At 42.1% G+C, this 22,742-nt stretch overlaps 1 protein-coding gene across 3 annotated transcripts in view; it reads left to right on the top strand.

The window, feature by feature from the left end:
* The window catches only part of LOC310783956 (uncharacterized protein), a 28,802-nt gene that overhangs the window by 1,811 nt on the left and 4,249 nt on the right, over nucleotides 1-22,742 (top strand). The window contains exons 1-7 of one of the 3 annotated variants that reach the window (XM_083644897.1): nucleotides 1,161-1,237; nucleotides 11,441-11,498; nucleotides 12,532-12,567; nucleotides 14,729-14,764; nucleotides 20,388-20,471; nucleotides 22,152-22,220; nucleotides 22,440-22,482. In XM_083644897.1, the coding sequence (XP_083501023.1) occupies nucleotides 11,450-11,498; nucleotides 12,532-12,567; nucleotides 14,729-14,764; nucleotides 20,388-20,471; nucleotides 22,152-22,220; nucleotides 22,440-22,482 (317 nt within the window). In that variant the 5' untranslated portion in view covers nucleotides 1,161-1,237; nucleotides 11,441-11,449. Of the gene's footprint in view, nucleotides 1-1,160; nucleotides 1,238-11,224; nucleotides 11,355-11,440; nucleotides 11,499-12,531; nucleotides 12,568-14,728; nucleotides 14,765-20,387; nucleotides 20,472-22,151; nucleotides 22,221-22,439; nucleotides 22,483-22,742 lie in introns of those variants that run through there. The other 2 variants (XM_083644896.1, XM_083644895.1) reach the window with 2 other exon arrangements.

The raw sequence follows: 22,742 nt of genomic DNA, 5'->3' as shown, positions 1-22,742 counted from the left end.
CTGAGAGTAAGCCTGGGAGTAACCTCCTTTTAATAACTATTGTAATATTTTTTCCACTTCCATTCGCTGAGCCTCCCCTGAAACTGCTTGGAGCCCCCCTGGGGAGGCCTGCCTCCCACTTTGAAAATCTCTGAATTATGGCACCTTCACACCTGCCGGAGCAACGCTCAACCTAAGCTCAACCTACGCTGAACCCACAAGTTTCATTTTGGCGTCTTTGTTAACAGGCGAAGCCTCAAGGCACACTCACGCCACGCTCAAATGATCATTCAGGATTCAGTCCTATTTTCCAAGCGTGACGCGTGACGCGAGTTGTGGGCGGGTTCAATGCGCACCGAGCAAGGCGCTGAGGAAAAGAGAGGATCTGGTGTGACCGGTTAAGCGTGAGCTCAACTTTAGCATGAGCTCAACTTCAATTCTGCTTATGGTAAGCGCCAGGTGTGAACAAAGGCTTAGGTTCAAATCGTGCAAAAATACAGAAATGTAGCATTTTTCTAAGGTTTGGTTCTCAAACCTTTTCATCTTGGAACCCAAAAGACAAATTTGCAGTGAGGAGGTGTGGTGTGAGATGGTGTGAAGAGGGTCATTTGAGTGAGTCTCACTCATTTCACTCTCAATGAGTGAGTCTCACGCATCTCACTCTCAATGAGTGAGTCTCACTCATCTCACTGTCAATGAGTGAGACTTGGCAGCTATAGGACGTCATCATCTGTCGACTAATTAGTGACAGTTGCAGCTGCCAGGCCAGGTGATCTCTGCAGGCTACTAGTAGCTAGCTAGACTATAATATATAAAACCACCATACAGTCAAATATAGAATACTTTTCAAATTCAAGTCACATAATGTGCCTGCTACAATCCATTATATCCATCGAAAATGTTGGAGCAGGTGCCTTTTTCATTTCCATCATATACTTTCCAAATTTGATCATAGTGGTAACTTTTAGGATGAACTAAAGATAAGAAAGGGAAAAAAGTCATATTGGGTTCCACTTATCACCAGAACTTATGGCAAATATATGTACGTTACACAGAGAGAATTTGCCTCTTATTTTTTTTTTGTATTTTTTTTGTATTTTCCGCTGCGGCAAAGTTTGACTGAAACAAGAGTATATATTTTCATTTGGTAGAATTGGCTGTGAATCCCCTACTCGGTGTAAGTTCTTCTCAGCAAGGCAGAGCGGCAGAGAGCTTCCTGTCGTCGGAGAGTTGAGTTGAGTTCACAGCTTCTGTAGTGGTAGGTAAGGTTATATATAGCCTAATCTCTGTATCTATAGCCTAGCATTGCAATATGCTAGGCAAACGAGGTAATCGAGACTTAACATTTGCATCACCTTGTAGCTACTGCACTCTTTGATGCTCCTCATGCTATCATGGCTGTAGTTTTCTTTTACCTTAGCTGGTAACCCTTTATTTTACAGGTACCCTAGTTACATAAACTATTTGTAATTACACATGAACACCAAATGTAATTACACAGTAATTACCAATAGTTGTAAATGATGTTCATATGTAGTTACATTGTAACGGACCTGTAAAATGGAGTGAGTGGGAGGATAACTGTATGTCAGTCAGATGTAGGTGCCACTTCGTAGCTTTGTTATTATAAACAGAGACTTGGTGAAAAATGTTGATACTGTGTTAGCTGTAGCTTAAAAGACAGGCAATATTGATTAATGTGAAGGCATTTCTGCAGTGTGACTGTGCCAGCCCCCCCCACCCCCCCATGAGCTGTAAGTGGCTCATGTGGCTATTTATGATTATAGTTTCACTGTTACCTCTATACCTACAATACTTTAATTTTAACTTTTGTATGCGAATTCTTGACGGAATCATATGTACAACTAACAAAGTATCAAACATTTTCCCCAAGTCTCTGCTTATAATAACAAAGCTACAACGTGACAACTACATCTGACTGACATACAGTTATCCTCTCAAACTCTACCATGAACTTTGGAAAGCCCTCGTGGCTGAGTGGTTAAAGCCGCCTGCTTTGCTCAGTTTAGTGGTTTGAATCTACCACTGGGTTTCAGCAATCTCTCTCCCAGGCCGGAGATGATACCACAACTACATACTAACAGACTCAGTCCATTTTACAGGTCCGTTACAATGTAACTACATATGTACTACAGTTGAACAGACTCAGTCCATTTTACAGGTCCGTTACAATGTAACTACATATGTACTACAGTTGAACAGACTCACTCCATTTTACAGGTCTGTTACAATGTAACTACATATGTACTACAGTTGAACAGACTCAGTCCATTTTACAGGTCCGTTACAATGTAACTACATATGTACTACAGTTGAACAGACTCACTCCATTTTACAGGGTACCTGTTAAGGCTGTTAGGGCTAAGGCTTAGCTTTGTTATCAACAAGCTCACCCATTCAGGGAACTCCTTGATCAGCGTCATCTGTTTCATCCAGCGACTGTAACTCGTGGAGAGGAGGGCTGAAAACAAACGCAGATCTGATTTATACAAAAGACGTCAACGTGACCGTAACTTGAATTTGCCATTCAAATGTTCAGATTGTTCCATAAGGAAGCAGGTTTATTGTAATCTGTTAGGTGACGCTGCTGTAAATTGAAACTCACTTAACTGACTTGGCAGAGGCAAGAACTGTCAGCTCACTTCCTGTGTGTGTGTGTGTGTGTGTGTGTGTGTGTGTGTGTGTGTGTGTGTGTGTGTGTGTGTGTGTGTGTGTGTGTGTGTGTGTGCGCGTGCGTGCGTGCCTGCGTGCGTGTGTGTGTATGTGCGTGTGTGTGTGTGTGTGCGTGTGTGAGATGTCTCTCTGGAGTGTCAGTGTACCTTTTTGGTGTAGGCTATACCTTCAATTCAAATGTCTTTTAGCATGAAATACCTGAGTACATGTTGCCAAAGCAAAGGTATAGAGGCCCTGTTGTAATAAACAGAATATAGAATGATGAGTTACAGTTATTGTTGAATATAAATAGGAAAAACTTTAATTGGGATAATAATCAAATTTAAACAGACCGACAGAGAAATGAGCTAAGCTGTTGTCTCTCAGACTAATAGCAGGCAAATGTTGCCGTTGCATGCCCACAGACTCTTCTCTTCATTCCAAGCAGGCTACAACTGCTATACTGCAGTTTCATTTTGTTAGAACAGAGAGAGAAGTTTGGAATACATTTGAAATTTGACATCATACGCTGCTTCCCCATGAGTTTGAGACGAGAAGCAGTACTGACACCAAATGTCTATAATTCAGTGGAAACTTTGTAGCCAATGCAGAGCTTTTTGAACCCTCTGTATTGCTTATTTCTTGGAGCAAGGATGAAAGGCCTCAGTGTGTGACTGTGATAGGTAGCTAGCTAATGCCTACAGTAGTTTACACTACAAGACATCCCTCCTGATTTTACACAGGATTTCCAGTTGGGCTCTGTCTTTGTTGACTCTAGTCTGCAGTTGTTGTCTGCAGTTGTTGTGCCAGTCGGCAGCAAAATCTGTTATACTGGGTACAGATTTTTAATCTCTTAGTGTAAACTGCCTCCAGATTTATAGTCTTCAAGTGTAAACTGCGTCCCGATGCCAGTCGGAGCCACAAAGATTACCGTATATCATGCATGTTTGAATTTCAAAGTGATAAAATTTCAAAGTCGTGATAAAAAAAATCTTAATGAACCAGTCTTGTAGTGTAAACAAACCCTTTTCATGAACTGCTAAGATTTTCAAAGTCTTCTAGTGTGTCACAGGCATAACGTGGCTCTAGTGGTGTTAACAAAACAAAGAACATCGGTAGAGTCTGCATCTGATAACAATTTACCCAGGCAGTGTGTACTTCATACTCAGTGTCCTCCTGTAGACCCAATTCTGTGTTCATTCTCGTTTATTCCATGGTTTCATTCATACACACACAACCACAGAGAGAGAGACAGATTGAAAGTAGCAGAGAGAGAGAGAGAGAGAGAGAGAGAGAGAGAGAGAGGAGGAGACAGACAGGATATGCGTCTCCAAGACATTCTCAGAAACAGCCTCATATCCTCTGAACTCTGGTCTACTGATGACCTTATTGTGCTAATGCAAAATGTGTCATTATTAAACTCCACTTGAGTTGAGAATAACAACTCGGATGTCATCCTCATTGTTTGGCATGCTTGGCACTGATAGAGGTATTGTGAGTTGGGTTATTTTTCTGTACGAGTTTCCTTGTTGATATCGTTTGTGGCCCATGCAGTGGCACGCTGGAATATGTTACTTTAGAGATATACTGTACAGTCGGGGGGGGGTGGGGGAAATAAAATAAAATAAATCCGTGGCATCAACCTCACCTATATAAACAGCTCCTATAGAGATGACAGAGTTGAGTAAACATTTCAATAAGAATCTTTTCTCTCCTCACTGAGCCATACTAAGCGAGTACATTTTGAAATTGAATGGCAATGAATAACAAATGATCTGGGAGCGTTTCTCCCGCTCTCAGTCTCTTTCCCCCTCCCTCACTCTCACTCAGCCTCTTGTCTGTTCTCAATCTTTCTTAGAGGCCATTTGTCTCCGTTTTGCCACACCATCTTCATCATCGTCACTAACATTTTCTTTGCTCCTTAGCTGTCTTCGGATTTCCCCTCCCATTCACTCTCTGTCTCTCTCCCAGTCCCCCGCTACTTGTCTTCTCCTGTGTACTTCCCAGTCTCCAGTAATTCTAATATCTATTCACATTGGTGATTGTTATCACTCGTGTCAAAGTCATGTCAGCAGTGTGCGGTGGAGCAGAGAGGGTGGTTGTTATCTGTGTGTGAGCGGATAAGAAAGAGATATACAGTCTGTGTTGCCGTGTACAGTGCTGTTTGTGGGTGTGGGTGTTTTGTTTATAGGTTCGACTGGGTGGGGTGGGAGGAGTGGTTAGTGCTCATTATTCAAAACTAAGCCTGGTAAACAAGATGTAGGTGTTCTGTGGGCCTAGCCTGGCCAGACAGGTACTGGGCCCTATCTTGGTACACGCAATATCTCCTATTTGCGCTTGCACACCTGTTTGCGTGCCTTAACGATAGCAGACCGCCTTGCGCACTTGTCCAGGTGTTATGCCAAGTTTTGCAGCCCCGCCCGGCAACAGCTAAACGTATCCCCACCTCACGGGAACATATTGTAATGATTTATACAGAAACACAACTGTTTAAAAATGATATAATTGTTTGGGTAGACGTGACCTCCCTGTTTTTAAGTTAAAACAGCCCCAAAATATGGTGGGGATGCAATTACTCGCGGGGGAGCATAACTCATCACAACAACGGGCTCAAGCGCAGATTAGAGGCGTGCCAAATCATTTATGCACGGTGCAAACGGGATTTGGGCGGTGTTATCCATCAGAATTATTCACAGGTGTGGCCTGGCAATGCCTGGGTGTTACATCAAACCAAATTCCCGTCTTGCAGTCCCTGTAATAGGCTACAGTTTGCATGAGGCATGCTGTAATTCCCCATGCGTAATTTGGATAGGTGTAGGCCTATTGACTCTATATATTATCCCTATCTCATAACGACACCATACATCATATACCTGTTAAAAACATCTGAGTTTTGATGTAATTCGGGTTATTTTGTTGACTGGGGTGGGACAATAGAAACGTGTTTGCAGCGGGTAAACGGCAGAGACAAAAGAAAAGATTGGAGGATTTACAGTGGACTCAAAACTGGGTGAAACATTGAGCTGCCGACTCGTGCCGAGGACAGAGAGAGATGGAGAGAGCTTGTGACAGATTGGCTCTGGTGCCAACGACCCTCCGGGTTATAGCAGGTGAAGGTGAATAGCCTATTGTAGGCTGCAATGTACAAGTTTTCTCAATTAATTTACCATAACCCCTCCTTGCGATGTGATAAAAGTTTCTCAGTGAATTATAGTTGATTGCCTCACCGAATAATCTGCTGGTTACCCAATTTTAGCAGCAGAATTTGATATCCTGGCGTGGAACGTCGGTGCGTAATGACGTTTCTGCGCTGCGCAGTGCGGATATTATGGTGCGCTCAAGCACAGCAAGTATTTTAGCGCCTAAGAGGTGCTTTTCAAAGCTCTTAGCGCAAAGCAATTGCTCGCTGCTGACGATAGGATAATGCCATATATCCCCACATTTGTGTGCTGAAACGCCTGTTTGGCATGTGGCATGCCTATGTCCAGCAGGCCCGTATCCAGGGTTTCGAAATTGGGGAGGTCCAGACATGGCGGGCACCGCCGGAAAAAAATGGAGTCCCCCCCCCTCCCTTTTTTAGCCATATTTAGAGTAATGTATCATTAAAAAAAAAAAAAAAAAAATCTTTACCTTTTTTAGCCATATTTAGAGGAATATCTCATTTTTAATTAACATTAGGATACTGTTGTGATGTAATTATTCAGTATTTTCTCCTTTTCTCACTCATTCAGAGCAAAGAGGGAGATATATAGCATGATGATAATGCTCTATATCTCCCTATTTGCTCTGAATACACCAGTTAACATGACACAGACTTAACATGATAGAAATATTATCAGCAAACTTAATGACTAGACTAATTATTCTGATCTGAATGGCATATATCAAGAAACATTGACTCCTCTCTTTGCTGTATAGTGGGAGGTGCATTTTTGAGTAGGCTATTAAAATAGCATGTCAAGTTCACATTTCTTTATTGCCAGATTAAACAATTCTTATTGGTTGTTGGTTGGTTCAACACAACATGTGCGTGCATGCGCGCTTCTTCTTCTTCTCTAGCCTACAAGCATGTAACTTCCTTGATTGTTATTGTTGATAATTCTATTTAAATAGGCTACATTTTCATTTCCCGAAACATTCTTAAAGTGTAACTAACCCTCAAAACACTTTTTTTCAGCTTTTAACCAATATATATGACTTTGGGGGTGATGTGTGAAGAATGCTGGTCAAAATTTCCACATTTGTGACCAAACTGTTGCCATTTTACCATTTGTATCCTTTTTCAGCAGCATACCTGGCATAAGCCCCTCTAAGGGTGGAACACTGCTTTTTTTTGCCCTCAAATGAATGGGAGATTTGGTACAACCTGACGTCAGGTTGTCCCCAAAGACTATGGGATTTCAAGATAGTTACTCCCCTACTCCCCCTGTACCCTTTCGGCTCCTCACAACTCCAAGCCTATTCCCATGATGTCACTTGACCTGTTAATCACCTGTAAATTGATTACAATCGCCTGTTATTTTCCTATCAACTCCTATGTAACACAATACTATCAATAAACGCCACTCTAATCATAAAAGGAAGGACATGGCATTGTGTTGCTGTAAATCACTCCCAACCAAAAACCCTGTGCTCTTAAAATACTGAACTGTTGTCATATTTGACGCATGTCTTCATTGTAGACAGTTTATCGCTGAATGTGTCATTACATTATTAATATCTTACCTGGATAAGCTCAAATGATGATGTTTATATTATCAGTCCGACTGTCCGAGTTGGAAGCACTGTCTCCAGGCCAGTCAGGCCGTATCCTCATGCATGAGCCCCCAAGCTCCGGGGGCACGGGCAGCAGCAGCTGTGCTCTCTCAGCCAGAGAGAGCACAGTCTGACATTTCCGCAAACAAATCTCATCGCAGTTTAGCGCACATGTAAAATATAACACTATACTACGACGTGACAACGTGACAAAGCTTCTCTAAACACATCGGCTACTATAATATATTTCCCTGCATCTCCTACTGAGATTATATCGGTATTGAGTTTGGACAGACTGAATGGGCTGACTGAGGAGGAGAAGAGCTCTGCAGATCTGCCCTGCGCTGCCTGCGCCCTGAGAGGAAAAATCAGAGGTGCTGTAACTTTTAACAAGAATCACGAAAAGCCCCAAAACGCAAATTAAAAACGGATTTCATGGCGCGGTTTATCGCTAGTTAGACGAGGGAATGACGTGGAGAAATCTCGCATTGTGTTACCCCAGAGCGGGGGGTTTGTCCTATTGTCCGGTGTGCTGCGGTAACGAACCTCGCGTCACTTTGCTCTTAGCGATAGATACACGCTACATACACACACATGCAGAAAAATAATTAAATTTCTAGTTCGCCACTGAATTACCAAATTGATATAACTTTCAACCATTTTGAGCAACACTGTTTCCATACAGGCCAGCAGCGTTGGCTAGTTGTTGATATTTATAAAGATATTGCAGCTCTCAAATAAATTATTTTCGAGGCGGTGGGCAAACTGTAATTTCCGAAAAAAATTCCTCAGCTGAACACAGCCAAAGAGTTTAGTATAGACAAGAGCTTATGTCATTTCTTGGTTTTTTCCATAGGTATTTTCAAATCACTGTTCTGATACATATCTGGGGGGTTAGTCCCCCTTTAAACAAGAAAGGAACATAGGGCACTGCAAAATATTTTTAATTACATTTGTAAAAAAAAAAAAAAAAAAAAAAAAAAAAAAGTTTGGATTTCTTTTTTCTTTTCTCTGAAATTATTAGGGAGGTCCGGACCTCCCTGTCCTCATAGTTGGGACATGGGCCTGATGTCCAGTACAATTATATAACAGGCATGTGGTTATGCACGCCCCCAATTTGCATTGTTAAACGCTAAATTACCGCTTTTGCGAAGATAGGGCCCACTGTCTGCTGCTTGGGGTTAATCCTAACAGAGGGGAACTACATTTTGGAAACAAAGGGAACAAAAACAGGAGCAGTTCACCTTGTACTTAACCTGATATCAGACTGAATTGTTACACTCCATTTTCATCTTCTAGAAGCAGCCAAAACTCAGCTCGGTGGAGTGGGCGGATTGGAAGGTCTGGACCCAGGCAACCTTGTACTAGTAGCAGTACACTTTCTGTCTTAATTGCAGTGCTGCGCTCACTGCTTTATGATTCATAGGTTTTTATATTCATGATCTATGATGTTTGAATCTCTGGCCTGAGGATAGCCAGCATGTCTCTTCTCCTTTATAAGCAAGCCGCTGCTTATCATAAGTTGCAAATTGGGTCTGGTATTAAAGAGCAAATTCAATCGGCATTCAAATGTACAAGAATATATTACCCAATTTGAAAAATAATACAAGCTTCAGGAGCCATTTTGATACAGAGGCGGTGGACTGTGTTGATAAATATTTCCAAATTGGATCAGCTTATTATTTCACCCAAAGCCACTCTGAAAAGCAAATTGGATACAGAAGGGGATTTTATTTGCGGCTTCTTGGGTTGTTTGCTTTGGAGATTTACTGCAGCTATTCGTGAGGCCAGAGCAGCCCAGATTACGCTCCCTCTCAAATCAGTCCTCAGTCATCTGATTAACATCTTTAACCAACATATTTCTCCTTCCATGCCACGTTCTTCTGCTGATTTAGCAGCCTTGCAGTGGACTGGGCCAGACTCACTCTCTCTCTGCAGGATGGACGTTTGTGTACCATGCAATTTTGTAGACATCATGTATAGGGCTGGATGATAGGCACCAAAAATCATGTCTCGATATGTTTAGGCTATTTACACAATGAGATTTTCTAAAATAAATAATCACCAGTAATGTGAATATAGATGGTTTTTAACTTGACAACAAAAACATTCTAAATTGAACCCGAGCTCACTTCCTGTTGTAGTGTTTGCTATGGACAGAAAATAAAAAAAAACATTAAAGTGGAGGACTGACCATTCCATGAAAAACCATCTATAATGACGAAGTGGGAAAAGGCAAACAAAACAAAAGCTAGAACATTCTGGTAAGTTCAAAAAACGACATCACTTTTATTGTAATGCAACATTTAAAACCAGGGAAAAACAACACTTATGCCATATTGCCATATCCAAAATCTAAGACGATATCTAGCCTCAGATCACACTATCGATATAATATCAATATATTGCACCACCCTAATCAGCTAAGGCAGCATGTACAAATGAAATGATATGCCCAGTCAGATTCTTCATGTCAGGCCTTTCTCAGGAATCTGATCCCTTAATGACCAAATGAACTGATTCTCCACCAGCTCAATGGCCCTACCTAGTGTCCTCTAGAGAGAGAGTGGCGTCAGCGGAGGACCAAAATGCATGACTCATTAGCCAATGAACAGCCAGGAAGGGGTCTCGCGCTACTTTTGCATGCTAAAATAAAGCTGATAATGTACGTAATCACGTATGTAATTTGATTCTAAAAAAAGAAAAAAACAATTTTGCTGCAACTCGACAGTGCTGCTTAATCCAGGACCTTACTTCATGGAACTCCTGAGAGTAAAAAACTGGTCCATTGGAGTGAATGGAGATGTCGCCACTCTTCTATATACACGGCTCTGAACCCTACCTCCCTCTCCCCTTACACTTCCACTCACCAAATATGGACACTCTGCTTCCGTAGATTACAGTCATGAGTGTGGGGCCGTAGTCGGTGAGTACGTGTGTGGTGTGAGAGGCTTGCTGCTTTGCTACTGTGTTTGATAGTCTGTCCCTTAACAATGCAGGTCACCTCCGCTTCCAAATAGTCATTAACTATAGAGGAAATAAGCACACAATGGGCATGGCTAACAATGAAGAGGCGCCTGTAACATTTGGCACACATGTCAATGGGAGAAGTCTCCTAGTCTAGTGTGCCATGGCCCATGGGTCTGTATTGTGTTCTGGTTCTGTGCCAGCCGGCCTAAATCTGACCAATGAGACTTTATCCGTCCGGCGGGACCTCCACTGGAGAAGAGGTCATTCCCAAGTTTCCACGTTTAAAAATACCGCCGATTGTGTTCTGCTCACCCAGCTGGCTGCTGGGGATCTTTGTTTAGCGCGCCAAGCACATCTGTGTTTGACATCTGCGTGGTGGTGAATGTGGAGCAGAGGCAGGTCTGCTTTGAGCCCTGTGCCATCAGAAAGTTCTCAAGAAGAACAAGGAAAATCAATCACCCACAGCCAAAGCAAAATGTGACTTTTGCTCTCTCTGATAAAGGGTGAAGTGTCAACACTGAGATAAATGTTTAAGTTGCCATAAAGCTCATACTCTTTTCTTTTTTTTCATGAGGCGCTAAATTAATTAATTTGCTTTTTTGTTTTGTTTTCCTTTGTTTTGTTTGTATTTTTACTGGTGCAAATCAGCACCTGGCCTACACAGGGAGAGAGGAAAATGTTGAATAGACACTTGTTGCCAGCTGACTGTGACGGAATGCCCCAGAGAACAGGTTTTTGCTGAGCACTGTGGGAAATGCGGTTCTCATTCACTGACCCCCTTGCCTCCACCCACCTCAGATTACATTCTAGATTTACACGCAGACCATATACGAGTTGACAGAGTGCACGGACTGGTTGGCAGTCGGTGGGTCTTGAAATGTGTAGTTTTCCACTGACTAGGAGTATATGATTCTGAAATAATTTTGGTAGAGAGGATATCCAGCCAGACAAGCTCCAATAATAGAGACTGTTGCTGAGTGAGCTACAACACCAAGATTTCACCCACATCAATGGCAGAATATTAATATCATGTATTTTAACTTGGTTTCTTCTCCCCATGCAGCATTTGAAGATGATGCGATTGCTGCTCTTCCTGTGTCTGCTGCTGCCAGCTGCTACCGGTACGTTCTCTTCTCCACGCAACTTTCAGCTGATAAACATCTAATCAGGCTCAACACATCTCTACGCCTGCATGTTCTCCTCACCTATGTACGTGCAGTACCTGTACTGTGTACAACAGGATAAATGCATGCACACACTTTTGAATCATATGGTTACCTAAGACAGAAGGTGGAAACTATTAATACATACAAGAAAAACAGGAAAGAAATGAGCAATGATATTCACATTACTGTAATTTCCTGGTAGAGCTGCACGATATGCTATGTATATATATATATATATATATATATATATATATATATATATATGCGTGCGTGCGTGCGTTGGTGCGTGCGTGTGTGTGTGTGTGTAAGCATTTATGGAATGGTAATTTTTGCATTTCTTTTTCATTGAAAAAATATATAAACATTATGACGTAATTTTTCCTGCAGTCTATACCAAAACAAACATGTTCCCTTACATCTGGAGAATATGATTTGTAAGCCAGGGCATCTCTGTAGCGCCACAATGCTTCATTTAATGCTATGTTGTGCGACACATTTTAGCTTTATCAAACAATTGCAGCTCCTGCTATTTGGATATTCCACTTGGCCATATTGCAATTTCGATAATATTTCAGTTAATTGTGCAGCCCTGTTATTTCCTGGTATAGGCAACCAAGTCCTACCCATACGGTATTTCAAGTTATTCCTGTAGATAAGTAGCACTGCACACATATTGCATATGAGTGGCATTAAATGGATGAGTGGCATTAAATGGCTGTTTCTGTGCACAAAAAGCTATTGGGGAAACTATTATTCATGGCGTTGCTATAGATAGACTCCACTAAATACTATAGTGACAAAGAAACACATTGAGAAAGTATAGCATTAAAGTGACTGTAGAGCTACACACAGCAGGCTTTCTATCGTACAGCACAGTCTGTCTACAGGTTCTCTGAGAGTGGCTGTGCTCTGGAGCAGATATGTCATGAATAACGTTTGGTGAAATTGTATTGTGAGTTAATGTTCCTTACTCCACACCTTCATGCAGTTTCGTCGGAGGAGAGTGAAGGATCAGCTGATGAAGGTATGTAGTCATGCATCTTTATCTGTCAAATGAAGAGAAACACAGGCAGGTTGATCTGTCAAGCCTTTTATTCAACAGTGTGCCTTGTCTAGACTCTCTTAATTCTACTCTATTTTTCTCTATGCCCAACCTATAAATGCCATGACTCACTAGCCATAGTGTTATCCAAGAGTTGTAAACAAATGACTTTAACAGCTTTCTACTCCAAAGCCTTTGTCATCTCAGTAAGTAGTGTTGCTAAAAGATTAGACGTGTTTTCAGCATTTGTTATATTATTTACAGCTGGCAAGCATTTTAAGTAACGCTAAGCTTGCTTTCACTCGCTTTCACTCGTTTTTACTGTGTTGTCGCACTCGAGTCCAGGACTCACTGGCGCCGGAAAAAGGGGGACATGGGGACATTTTGTCCCCCTTAAAATTTGGTCCCCCTAAAAAAAAAAAAAAAAAATGTTTTTTTTTTTTTTAATCTGAGGGGGCAACTGCCCCTGACGCTTAGAGCCGACTTTACACTGTTTAAGCTTCTGGCATACTCTTCACGCACGCGCTGGAGGCGGGGCTCCGAGGAGGGCGCGCGCACTCTGCGCGGGCCAAAACAGAACATACTCAGTGCGCAGCTCCAGGCTCCAGACAGTCTGAATTAAATTGAATGTAACGTTCCCAATTCTATGTATTAAATTATAAAAAACGACCCTCAACATTTGGGAAGGCTAAGCCACACAACTAGTTCGTTATAATCGAACGCCATGCTTCAAAGGCAACTTTACGACGGTGAGGACTCAATCACAGCACATATCCGCTGATAGCCTACCACGGAGATCTCACAGGCACAGGCAGCAAAACCCGACGCGCTGCGCTCAGGCCTCGCCCCCCGACACGCCCCGTGCGATGACGTCATAATCGCCGTGCGCCCTATGCGCTTGGCTGGGCGCGAAGAGTATGCCACAAGCTTTACACAGCCTGTGATGCTTGTTAAAGCCGTGATCGTTGTGGGATTATTACACCTGAGACAGACAGACCCAGGGATCAAGTTACAGAGAGCCCACTTTACACTGTTTACACAGCCTGTGACACTTGTTAAAGCCGTGATCATTGTGGGATTATTACACCTGAGAGACAGACAGACCTGGACTCTGTACTGCACTCACTGTCATTGGCTGCTGCTATAATCGTATACGGTTATTGTTATTTTATTTTTGTGTTGAGATGACAAGTTTTGCACTGTGTTTCGAAGTGATAATAATAATAATAATAAGTTCAGTGTTTCTGCCTGTGTTGCTGTCTGTTGTAGTGTAATTATAAAATGACCTAAAGGGAGAGCAGGTCACCAAGTGAGTGAGAAAAGGAAAAATACTGAATAATTACATTACTACAGTATAATCCTAATGTTAATTTAAAATTAGATATTCATCTAAATATGGCTAAAAATCATCCAAACGTCCATAAAAACGTCAATTTTTCGTCGGCGCCCTCATGGGCGCCGTCTAAAGAAGAAAAAAAAATATATATATTAGAAAAAAAAAAATGTGTCCCCCTTATTGCAAACTCGTTCCGGCGCCACTGCCAGGACTCTCAGACTCGAGTCTGAGTCCTGGACTCATTTTCGGGACTTGTGCCTGGACTTAGACTTGAGCACTGATGACTCGTAACCTGACTCTGCCTAATGGTCTGTTTAAAAAAAAAATGTCGTGTGATCGTGATCTCATGATCTTGTGTGAATCCAGCTGCCTTGCAAAGTTAGATGACCCAGACTTGGACTCGATCATTCATGCATTCGGACTCGTAAGCTGGAGACGAGGACTCAGACTTATTAATTGATAAAGACTGTTTTTTTGTTTTTTTTGTTTTGGGTTTTTTTGTTTTTATAATAGGCCCTGGCATACAATATTGATAGCTATATTAATACCGTGACATTATTCAATTTCATACAAGGGCATGCACGTGCGTTCCACCTACAGTACATGTGGATTCACACTCATGTTCAGTATCTCCGGACTCGGACTAGTCTTTGGTGACTTGGACTTGGACTCTGACTTGAACCCTGGAGACTCGATTCGGACACGAGATATATACAGTAGTGACCTGACTACAACACTGGTTTCTCTGTGTACACACATTTGTGTACATGCTTTTTTACATGCACCATATTTCTCTTTGTTCCACAGGTCTTGATGATGATGAGGATTTAAACAAGACAAAAGGTGAGTTACTGTATATGGGGTTGAATGTCCTGGGAGGGGAAGCAGGGGGATTTCCAGTTCACTTACAGCCCTTGTAAGTGCAGTAGTCCAGAGGAGAGTATGTGAGGTCATGACCTCTGTCGTGATGGTCAGGTAGGTCAGCATGGTGTACAGGCTGTTCTAGCCCAGTGAGACATGTGAGGGGCTGTGGCCCCTGTTGCCTCCTCTTCTTCCCAATCATTAAACCCAGAATGGAATCAATTAGCTCCCGGGAGGAGTCCTGTGGATTCTGCCCAGGGGCCAATGAACACGTCGACATCTCCGCCGTCCTGCCAGTCAGCTAATCAACATTGGCATTCTCATTCTCTCTGTGCACCTCTCCCCGTTCTCTCTGTGCACCTCTCCCCGTCACTTCTCTCTCTGTGCACCTCTCCCCGTCTCTTCTCTCTCTGTGCACCTCTCCCTGTCACTTCTCATCTCTCTATGATGGACCTTTGATACAATTACTGATCTGTTTAGGACAGGGCTGCAGCCAGTCCGCTCTTAGAGGAGCAACCTCCCAGCAAGGACCCAGGCCTCCTCTGATCAACCCCCGTCCTCCACACACGCAATCACGCACGCACGCACGCACGCACGCACGCACGCACGCACGCACGCACGCACGCACACACACACACACACACACACACACACACACACACACACACACACACACACACACACACACACACACACACACACACACACACCTCTTGATGACGATCGCCGTTATGGGTCCAAACAACATAGTTAAGATGATCACCTGATGAATTGAATGACTTTACTGTTAAAACTCTCAGCATTTTGAAAAGGCAATGTTTATCATGAAGTCAGCAGACCATTGTTTAGTGTGATCATTGCATTGGTTATGCTGGGTTTTTTTTTGGGTAAATGTACACATACTATCAGTGGCATAACGAGTCAACACTGGGCTCCAATGCAAGATGGTCAAAGCGGGCCCTGCTCATCATAATGCAAAACAGACATCAAAAATCAAAAACAAAATCTGGTGTCGGAGCACCATAACAGATGAAAACATATTCGGCGACAGCACAGCACACTTATGTATTGAATGCAATGTTATGTACGTTCTGTGAGGATCATTCTATTTTGAGAGAAACTCAGGCTAGGTTTAGAAAGAGCTACTCCACCATAGATCACATCTTTCTACTGAAACACATAGTGTATCTGTTTTGTTTTGTTCCTTTATTGAGTATAGTAAGGCGTTTGATACAGTCTGGAGGGATGCACTCTGCTATAAATTGTGTATTAATGGTAAATTCTTGGATGTGGTAATGATAATGTACAAAAATATCAAGTCATGTGTTTTTGTAAATCATAATTTTGTGTAAGCCAGGCAGGAGTCAGACAGGGTGAAAACCTTTCTCCATTATTGTTTGCATTGTTCATTAATAATTTAGAGGATTATTTACTACAGAACGGCTGTCAGCCTATCAATCTTGATGATACAGTGATTGATAGTTATATGCAGCTTATGGTACTGATGTACACGGATGACACAATTATCATGTCCACAACAAAAGAAGGGTTACAGAAAGAAATAGACCATATGTGTGAATTTGGTCAGAAATGGAAATTAAAGGTTAATAGTGATAAAACTAAAGTCACAGTTTTTGGTTCTCGAAAAATTTACAGTAATACATTTAAGTTTAAATGTTTATTGTTTATTGTTTATTGTGGATCCCCATTAGTCTGCACCAAGGTGAGACTACTCTTCCTGGGGTCCAAACACATAACATAAAAACATAATACAATAACATTGTCAACAAGTTGAGAAGTGATGAGGAGAACTTAGAAGTTGTCCATTGTTTCAAGTATCTTGGTGTCATTATGAACTATAATGGATCATTTAAGATCGCCATTGAGGAGCTGTATAAGCAAGCCTCTCGTGCTGCCTATGTTTTCCCTTTTTTCTAAATGTATACATAAATATTATTTACCTGGACCTGGACCTTTTCGACAAGTTGGTTTCACCAGTTGTATTCGTGTGAAGCTTGGGGGTTTGAAAAAATGTATATATTGGAAAAGCTACATCTCAGATTTCTCAAGTATATTTTAAAAGTTACAACGACAATGTGCAATATGGTCTATGGGGAGCTGGGGAGATACATTACCCACTCTGTGTCACTGTCAAAAAAAGAATGATCGGCTACTACTGGGCAAGGTTGATTGAAGGCAAGGAGAACAAACTTAGCCGTATCATGTATAAGTGCCTGCTTGATTTGCACAACTCTGGCGTCTATGCGTCGCCGTGGGTCGTGCGGGTTAAACAGATTCTGGATGACTGTGGCTTGTCTTACCTCTGGCTTACACAGCAGTGCAAAAGCTCTGATTGGTTGAAGCTAACTGTCAAGCAAAGTCTTAAGGATCAGTTTATGCAGAAATGGCAAAGTGAGCTCAGAAGCATGACATCCTGTGACTTGTATGTAGAATTCAAACAAGCACTCAAACTGGAAAGTTATCTGCTGTATGTAAACCAAAGGTACAGTATAGACATGCAATGTGTAACTTCAGGGTTAATAACAGCAGAATCCCCAAGGTTTTTGGCAGATATAAAGGACTGCATAGAAGTATGAGGATCTGTAACCTCGGTGGTGATGATGGCTGTGTGGGAGACGAGTATCATATTGTGTTTGAATGTAAGAATGCAATTATTTTGAATTTGAGAGAGTTATATTTACACAGATATTATTTAACTCGCCCATCTATGTTTAAACTGCTGATCTTACTACTACAATCAGAGAGACCAAGAGTTACGTGTAAACTAGGTGCTTTTCTATAGAATGTCTTGCCTATGACATATGCACTAGCCATGCCGTGTGCCATTGTATATTGTTTTTGGATTGTTTTGATTGTGCTCCATACCATGTGATCTTCCCACTGGCGTTAAACGCAAAAAAACGCGCCTTGCGCCTGCCTGGGGAAGATAGCAACATGGTTTTAGGCCCCGAAATGCGCTTTACGCCAAAGAGGCGTGGCGCAGTGCCAGAATAGGCCAGAATGGGCGTTTCGGCCTTAAATACCGGCCTAACGATATCTTCCCGCCTGGCGTTAATTTAGCGCTTAGCGCTTTTCATAAACCAGGCCTTATTCAGTGCGCCGCAGATATTACTGTGCGTATTTACGCACAGCTCTCCTCTGCCGATCTCACAATCTCTCCCCCTCTCTCTCTCTCTCTCCCTCTCTCGCGCGTCTCTCTCTCTCTCTCTCTCTTCCTCTCTCTCGCGCGTCAGACAGGCACAAAGACCGATGGAAAAAAAGTTGTTATATCTAGTTTTGAGCCCCTGTCATTCAGAGGCTGTTGAGCCACATGTGAAATCTCCCAGCATGCATTGAGGCTAATACATTTCGACAAGAAATATCAACCAAATCAGCCTAAATTGCCTAAAGTGGTAGATAGAAATAATGTTTATGTTCACACAACATGCAATTCTCGAACATTTCAATATTGGCCAAAATAAAACAGAAATCCAAACACAACCCTATGTGAAACATGGAATCCAAACATAGAAATCCAAACACAACCCTATGTGAAACATATATCTAATCCAGGTGGTATATATATCCCTCGCAGATATAACGTGATTTAGATGAGTGACAGCCGTAACACGGTTCTACTGTGATGTCCGCTCCAATAAGACTTCTTACTTCACATTTACTTTTACAATAAAAACACATTTATGCAATGACTTTACATAATGTAGGCTATATTTATGTGCATCATCCTACCTGTGCAGCAGAGGAGAACAAAAGGTACTGAGAGAAAACGATATCATTCTGGACAAACTTTCACCAATCTAATCTCACCATGACATAGGGATAGGCTATATTTTTCTAGCCTGCATTTAGAACATTCTTTTCACTTTGATCTTGCTATAGTGTAGCGTATTTACATGCTTGCAGTATTTAAACTGCAGTGAGATTGGTTTGAGAAGCATAATAATATGGAATATTATATATGGAGACAGACGGGGATGAAACAGGGGGGGAGCTCAGAGCACTTTGGTCGGCTTTTCTGACCAGACTGGATCGCTCCGTGGAATTGGAGGTTAAAAGGGAAGCTTGTGATTCGTTTACTGCACTTCTCCAATGAGCAGCTTGTGCATAATTTTACGCTTAAAAGGCGTGGTTATAATGCTTAAGGCCCGTGTAGCGCCGACACCAAAATATCGAGTGGGCCGGTCCACGCCCACTAATCTGCGCTGCGCCTGGCACTAAGCGCTGTTTTTAGGCTGTTGCAACGATAGAGCCCATAGTGTTTCCATTAAGACAGCCTGGATAGGGTTATTAAGGGTTGATGTACTCAGGACAAGTCTGAGCCCAGCTGGGATCACTGTTTAGAGAAGTCCAGACAATGCTCTTAAAATGATTGATTAAAATAGATATTTGGCTCCTACATGCATACTCAGATCAATCTTCTTTTTGTTATAACATTATTATTACTATGTTTCTGGACTCCTAATTTACCACCTGGAAATTCCACAACAGCACCTTGATACTATATGTAAAATAATATATGTAAAACAGTTTTTTTTACGTTATTGTATTGTTATTTATTTGGTGAATGAAAGATGTATGTGACACCATGGAACAGATGCACTGGCTCATTGAGTACTACATACTGCTTACTGGTAAAGCTTAGTGGTTGCATGTATACTGTAGTCAGTATCATAGATCTGGAGAGTTTTATGATACAATTAACCTCGCGTCACCAGGCTCTCTCAGAGCCTGGCATGCGTTACTGAGGCAGGAAGACAAAAGAAGACCCGCCCCTGTCTTCCGGTGGCCTGTGCTGCAGTGTTTTCGTGCACAGCACAGTCTTCCGCCCATAGCCGGAAAACTCGGAGCGAGGTTTTTCAATCCAGGCTAGATACAATATATAGTGAGATAAAGAGGAGGGGCCGTGAGGGCGGGCCCTAAACCTTTGAGAGGCCCAATGCAGCTGCATTAGCTGCATATACAGTATGGTAGTTACACCTCTGCATACTATTAAAGGATGGCTTTACCGTTAATCAACCCACTTTGTATCATTAATAATCTCTGTAATATAAGCACATGGGCAGTGATTACCTTCTCTCTCTGTTTGTAATATAAGCACATGGGCAGTGATTACCTTCTCTCTCTGTTTGTAATATAAGCACATTGGCAGTGTTTACCTTCTCGCTCTGTTTTCCTCACAGAGATCTCCCATTTCCTCCTCTGGCAAAAGCGCTCCGTTGTGACGCGTTTTACGTCACAACGCGTCACAACGGAGCTGCGGAAGTTCTGCTGGAGAGGCAGAATCTGCTCCGAGGGCGGCTGTTATTGTTTATTTTTATTTTTTAAGTATGCGCACATCCATGGAGAATCGCATGGAGAGCCTTAACGAGCCTTAATGACTTGCAGCTGGTGGGGGCGGAGTTTCTGCAGGCAGCAGCAGGAGCATTTTTCTCCATGAGGTAAACAGAGAGAGAAGGTAAAACACTGCCCATGTGCTTACATTAGCGAGATTATATATGATACAAAGTGGGTTGATTACTGGCAAACCCATCCTTTAATGTACAATTAATAGCTTGTTATCTCTTACTCTCTTTGCCTTTTATAGTGACTCCAGGCCAAAACTCCATCGTGGACGAAGGTGATCCTGGCACTATTGTAGACAAAACTACAGGAGAAGCAGAAACCTCAGGTTGGAATATGCTGTATCTGAACTATATAAATCTGTTTTCATTTTGAACTGATTCTTTTAGGGTTTATCTCCCAGGCGATATTGTATGCTATAGGCCTTATGCTGAAGGTCACGTGACCAAACCGGAATACGATACTCCCAGCTTCCGCTGCTTAGCTGGCCTCGCTGTAAACATTGAATTGACGGCGGCGATATACTGTAACATGTACAATCACTAAGATCACATTTGTTTTTACTGTTTTGATTTGATTATCCTTTTTGAATATGGTGTTATTTTATACAAGATGCCCCCAGGAGCTACCAAATATGAGCATAACCGATGTCTATCGCAAATGCAGGGTGACATCTAAAACCCCTGATACCAAAATGGATTTAGAGTTTTAAGCTTGATGCTTCTTCACACACATGTGACTACGTCAGATATGTATTTGTCCCAAACAAGCATAAGGAAACGTTAATTGTGTTATGTCCCTAGCTGACGCTAATCTGTCACTCTGCAAATTTCGGATACTTGCTAACATTAGCTAGCTAGCTATAAAGTTAACGTAGCCTACAGCCTACGGAGCCTACAGCATAAGAATTTCACACGTGCGTACTTGTACTACGGAGTGACAATAAAAATCTTGAATCTTGAAGATGTCCCGAACAAGCATAATGAAACCATATGCCACTAGCTAACGCTAATCTGATATAAAACCTGTCACTCTGCAAATTTCTGATTAACGTTACTTGTAGCCTATGTTTGCTAACGTTATCTAGCTGATGATATAACGTTAAGGTATAAGACCTAATCACGTTGTCACTTCCCTTCCCCAGTATCAAACAAAGACAGGCTGACTGGTGCTGTCAGCATCAGGGCAGCCTTGAAGAAAAACGAAAAGCCACACAGCCCGAGAGTAACGTTAGGGATGCAGAGAGGCTTCAAAGCTGTCCCTGAACTGGAACAGAGAACTCGGAACAGAACCCAACCCGTGCATCCCTTACTAACCTAACGATGCAGAGCTAATGTTAGCAAACATAGGCTACAAGTAACGTTAATCAGAACGTTAGCTAGTGACATAAGTAAGGTTTCATTATGCTTGTTCGGGACATCTACGTTAACGCTAGCTAAATGTAAGCACAGGTGGGTATACCTGCTGGGCATTGCAGCCTGACGCACCTCCGACTGTGCCACAAACGGTGACACGTTTTCTATCAGATTAGCGTCAGCTAGTGACATAACACAAGTAACGTTCCATTATGCTTGTTCGGGACAAATACATCTAGTCACAGATGTGTGAAGAAGCATAAAGCTTAAAACTCTAAATCCATTTTGGTGACAGGAGTTTTAGATGTCACCCTGCATTTGCGATGGACATCGGTTATGCTCATCTTTGGTAGCTCCTGGGGGCATCTTGTATAAAATAGCGCCATATTCAAAAAGGATAATCAAATCAAAACAGTAAAAACAAATGTGATCTTAGTCATTGGACATGTTACAGTATATCGCCGCCGTCAATTCAATGTTTACAGCGAGCCCAGCTAGGCAGCGGAAGCTGAGAGTATCGTATTCCGGTTTGGTCACGTGACCTTCAGCATAAGGCCTATTCATAGTGTGCAGCTATCATCCTATCAACTTATTTTGTTGTTTATTTCTTCCAAGTGAAGCTATAACCTAACATCACTGATGTTGTGTTTTAGATCAGTTCACTCTAATCGTGGTGGTGGTAGCTGTGAGTGTACTGGCTCTATCAGTCGCAGCGATAGTCGGTAAGTATTCAAAGTCTTAACGAGGCATACTTTTTAGTTTTCTGTGAAAACGCTGCCTGTTACGCTCCCACAGTTAACGAGCACACTGCTGTTAAGCCCTGTGGTACTTGACCTGAATTGCTGTAGTTCACCTGTGGCCCGTAAAGCTCTGTTAATACTTAAGCAAATATGAACTCTTCTCTTGTGCAGCTCTGACCTTTTCATTTTTCTCTCTTGCAGCCATAGTTTTGTTGAGACGCAACATGCACAACAGGCAGCAAGGGTAAGGTCACATTTCGTTGCACTTTTTCCTTTACTCTCAGTTAAGTTTGTATTTGTCTTTGGTTTGTAAAACGTTTTTATTTTATTTTATTATTATTATTTTTAAAGAGGGTTTTTGTTCATAGTGATCGCCCACGGCCAATTTTTGTTTACTTCACTAGCAGCACTCAAACAAATGCTTCCCTCCTGTAGCGGCTGAACATACCAGTCTCTTACAGACATGTATGCTCCACTTGATGCTAAGTCAGTCAGCAGGTGACA

The sequence above is a fragment of the Poromitra crassiceps genome, assembly GCF_964638095.1.
Source record: "Poromitra crassiceps genome assembly, chromosome: 1".
Taxonomy (NCBI): Eukaryota; Metazoa; Chordata; class Actinopteri; order Beryciformes; family Melamphaidae; genus Poromitra; species Poromitra crassiceps.
The sequence above is the reverse complement of the archived record's forward strand: the minus strand, read 5'-3'. Positions and strand labels throughout refer to the sequence as shown.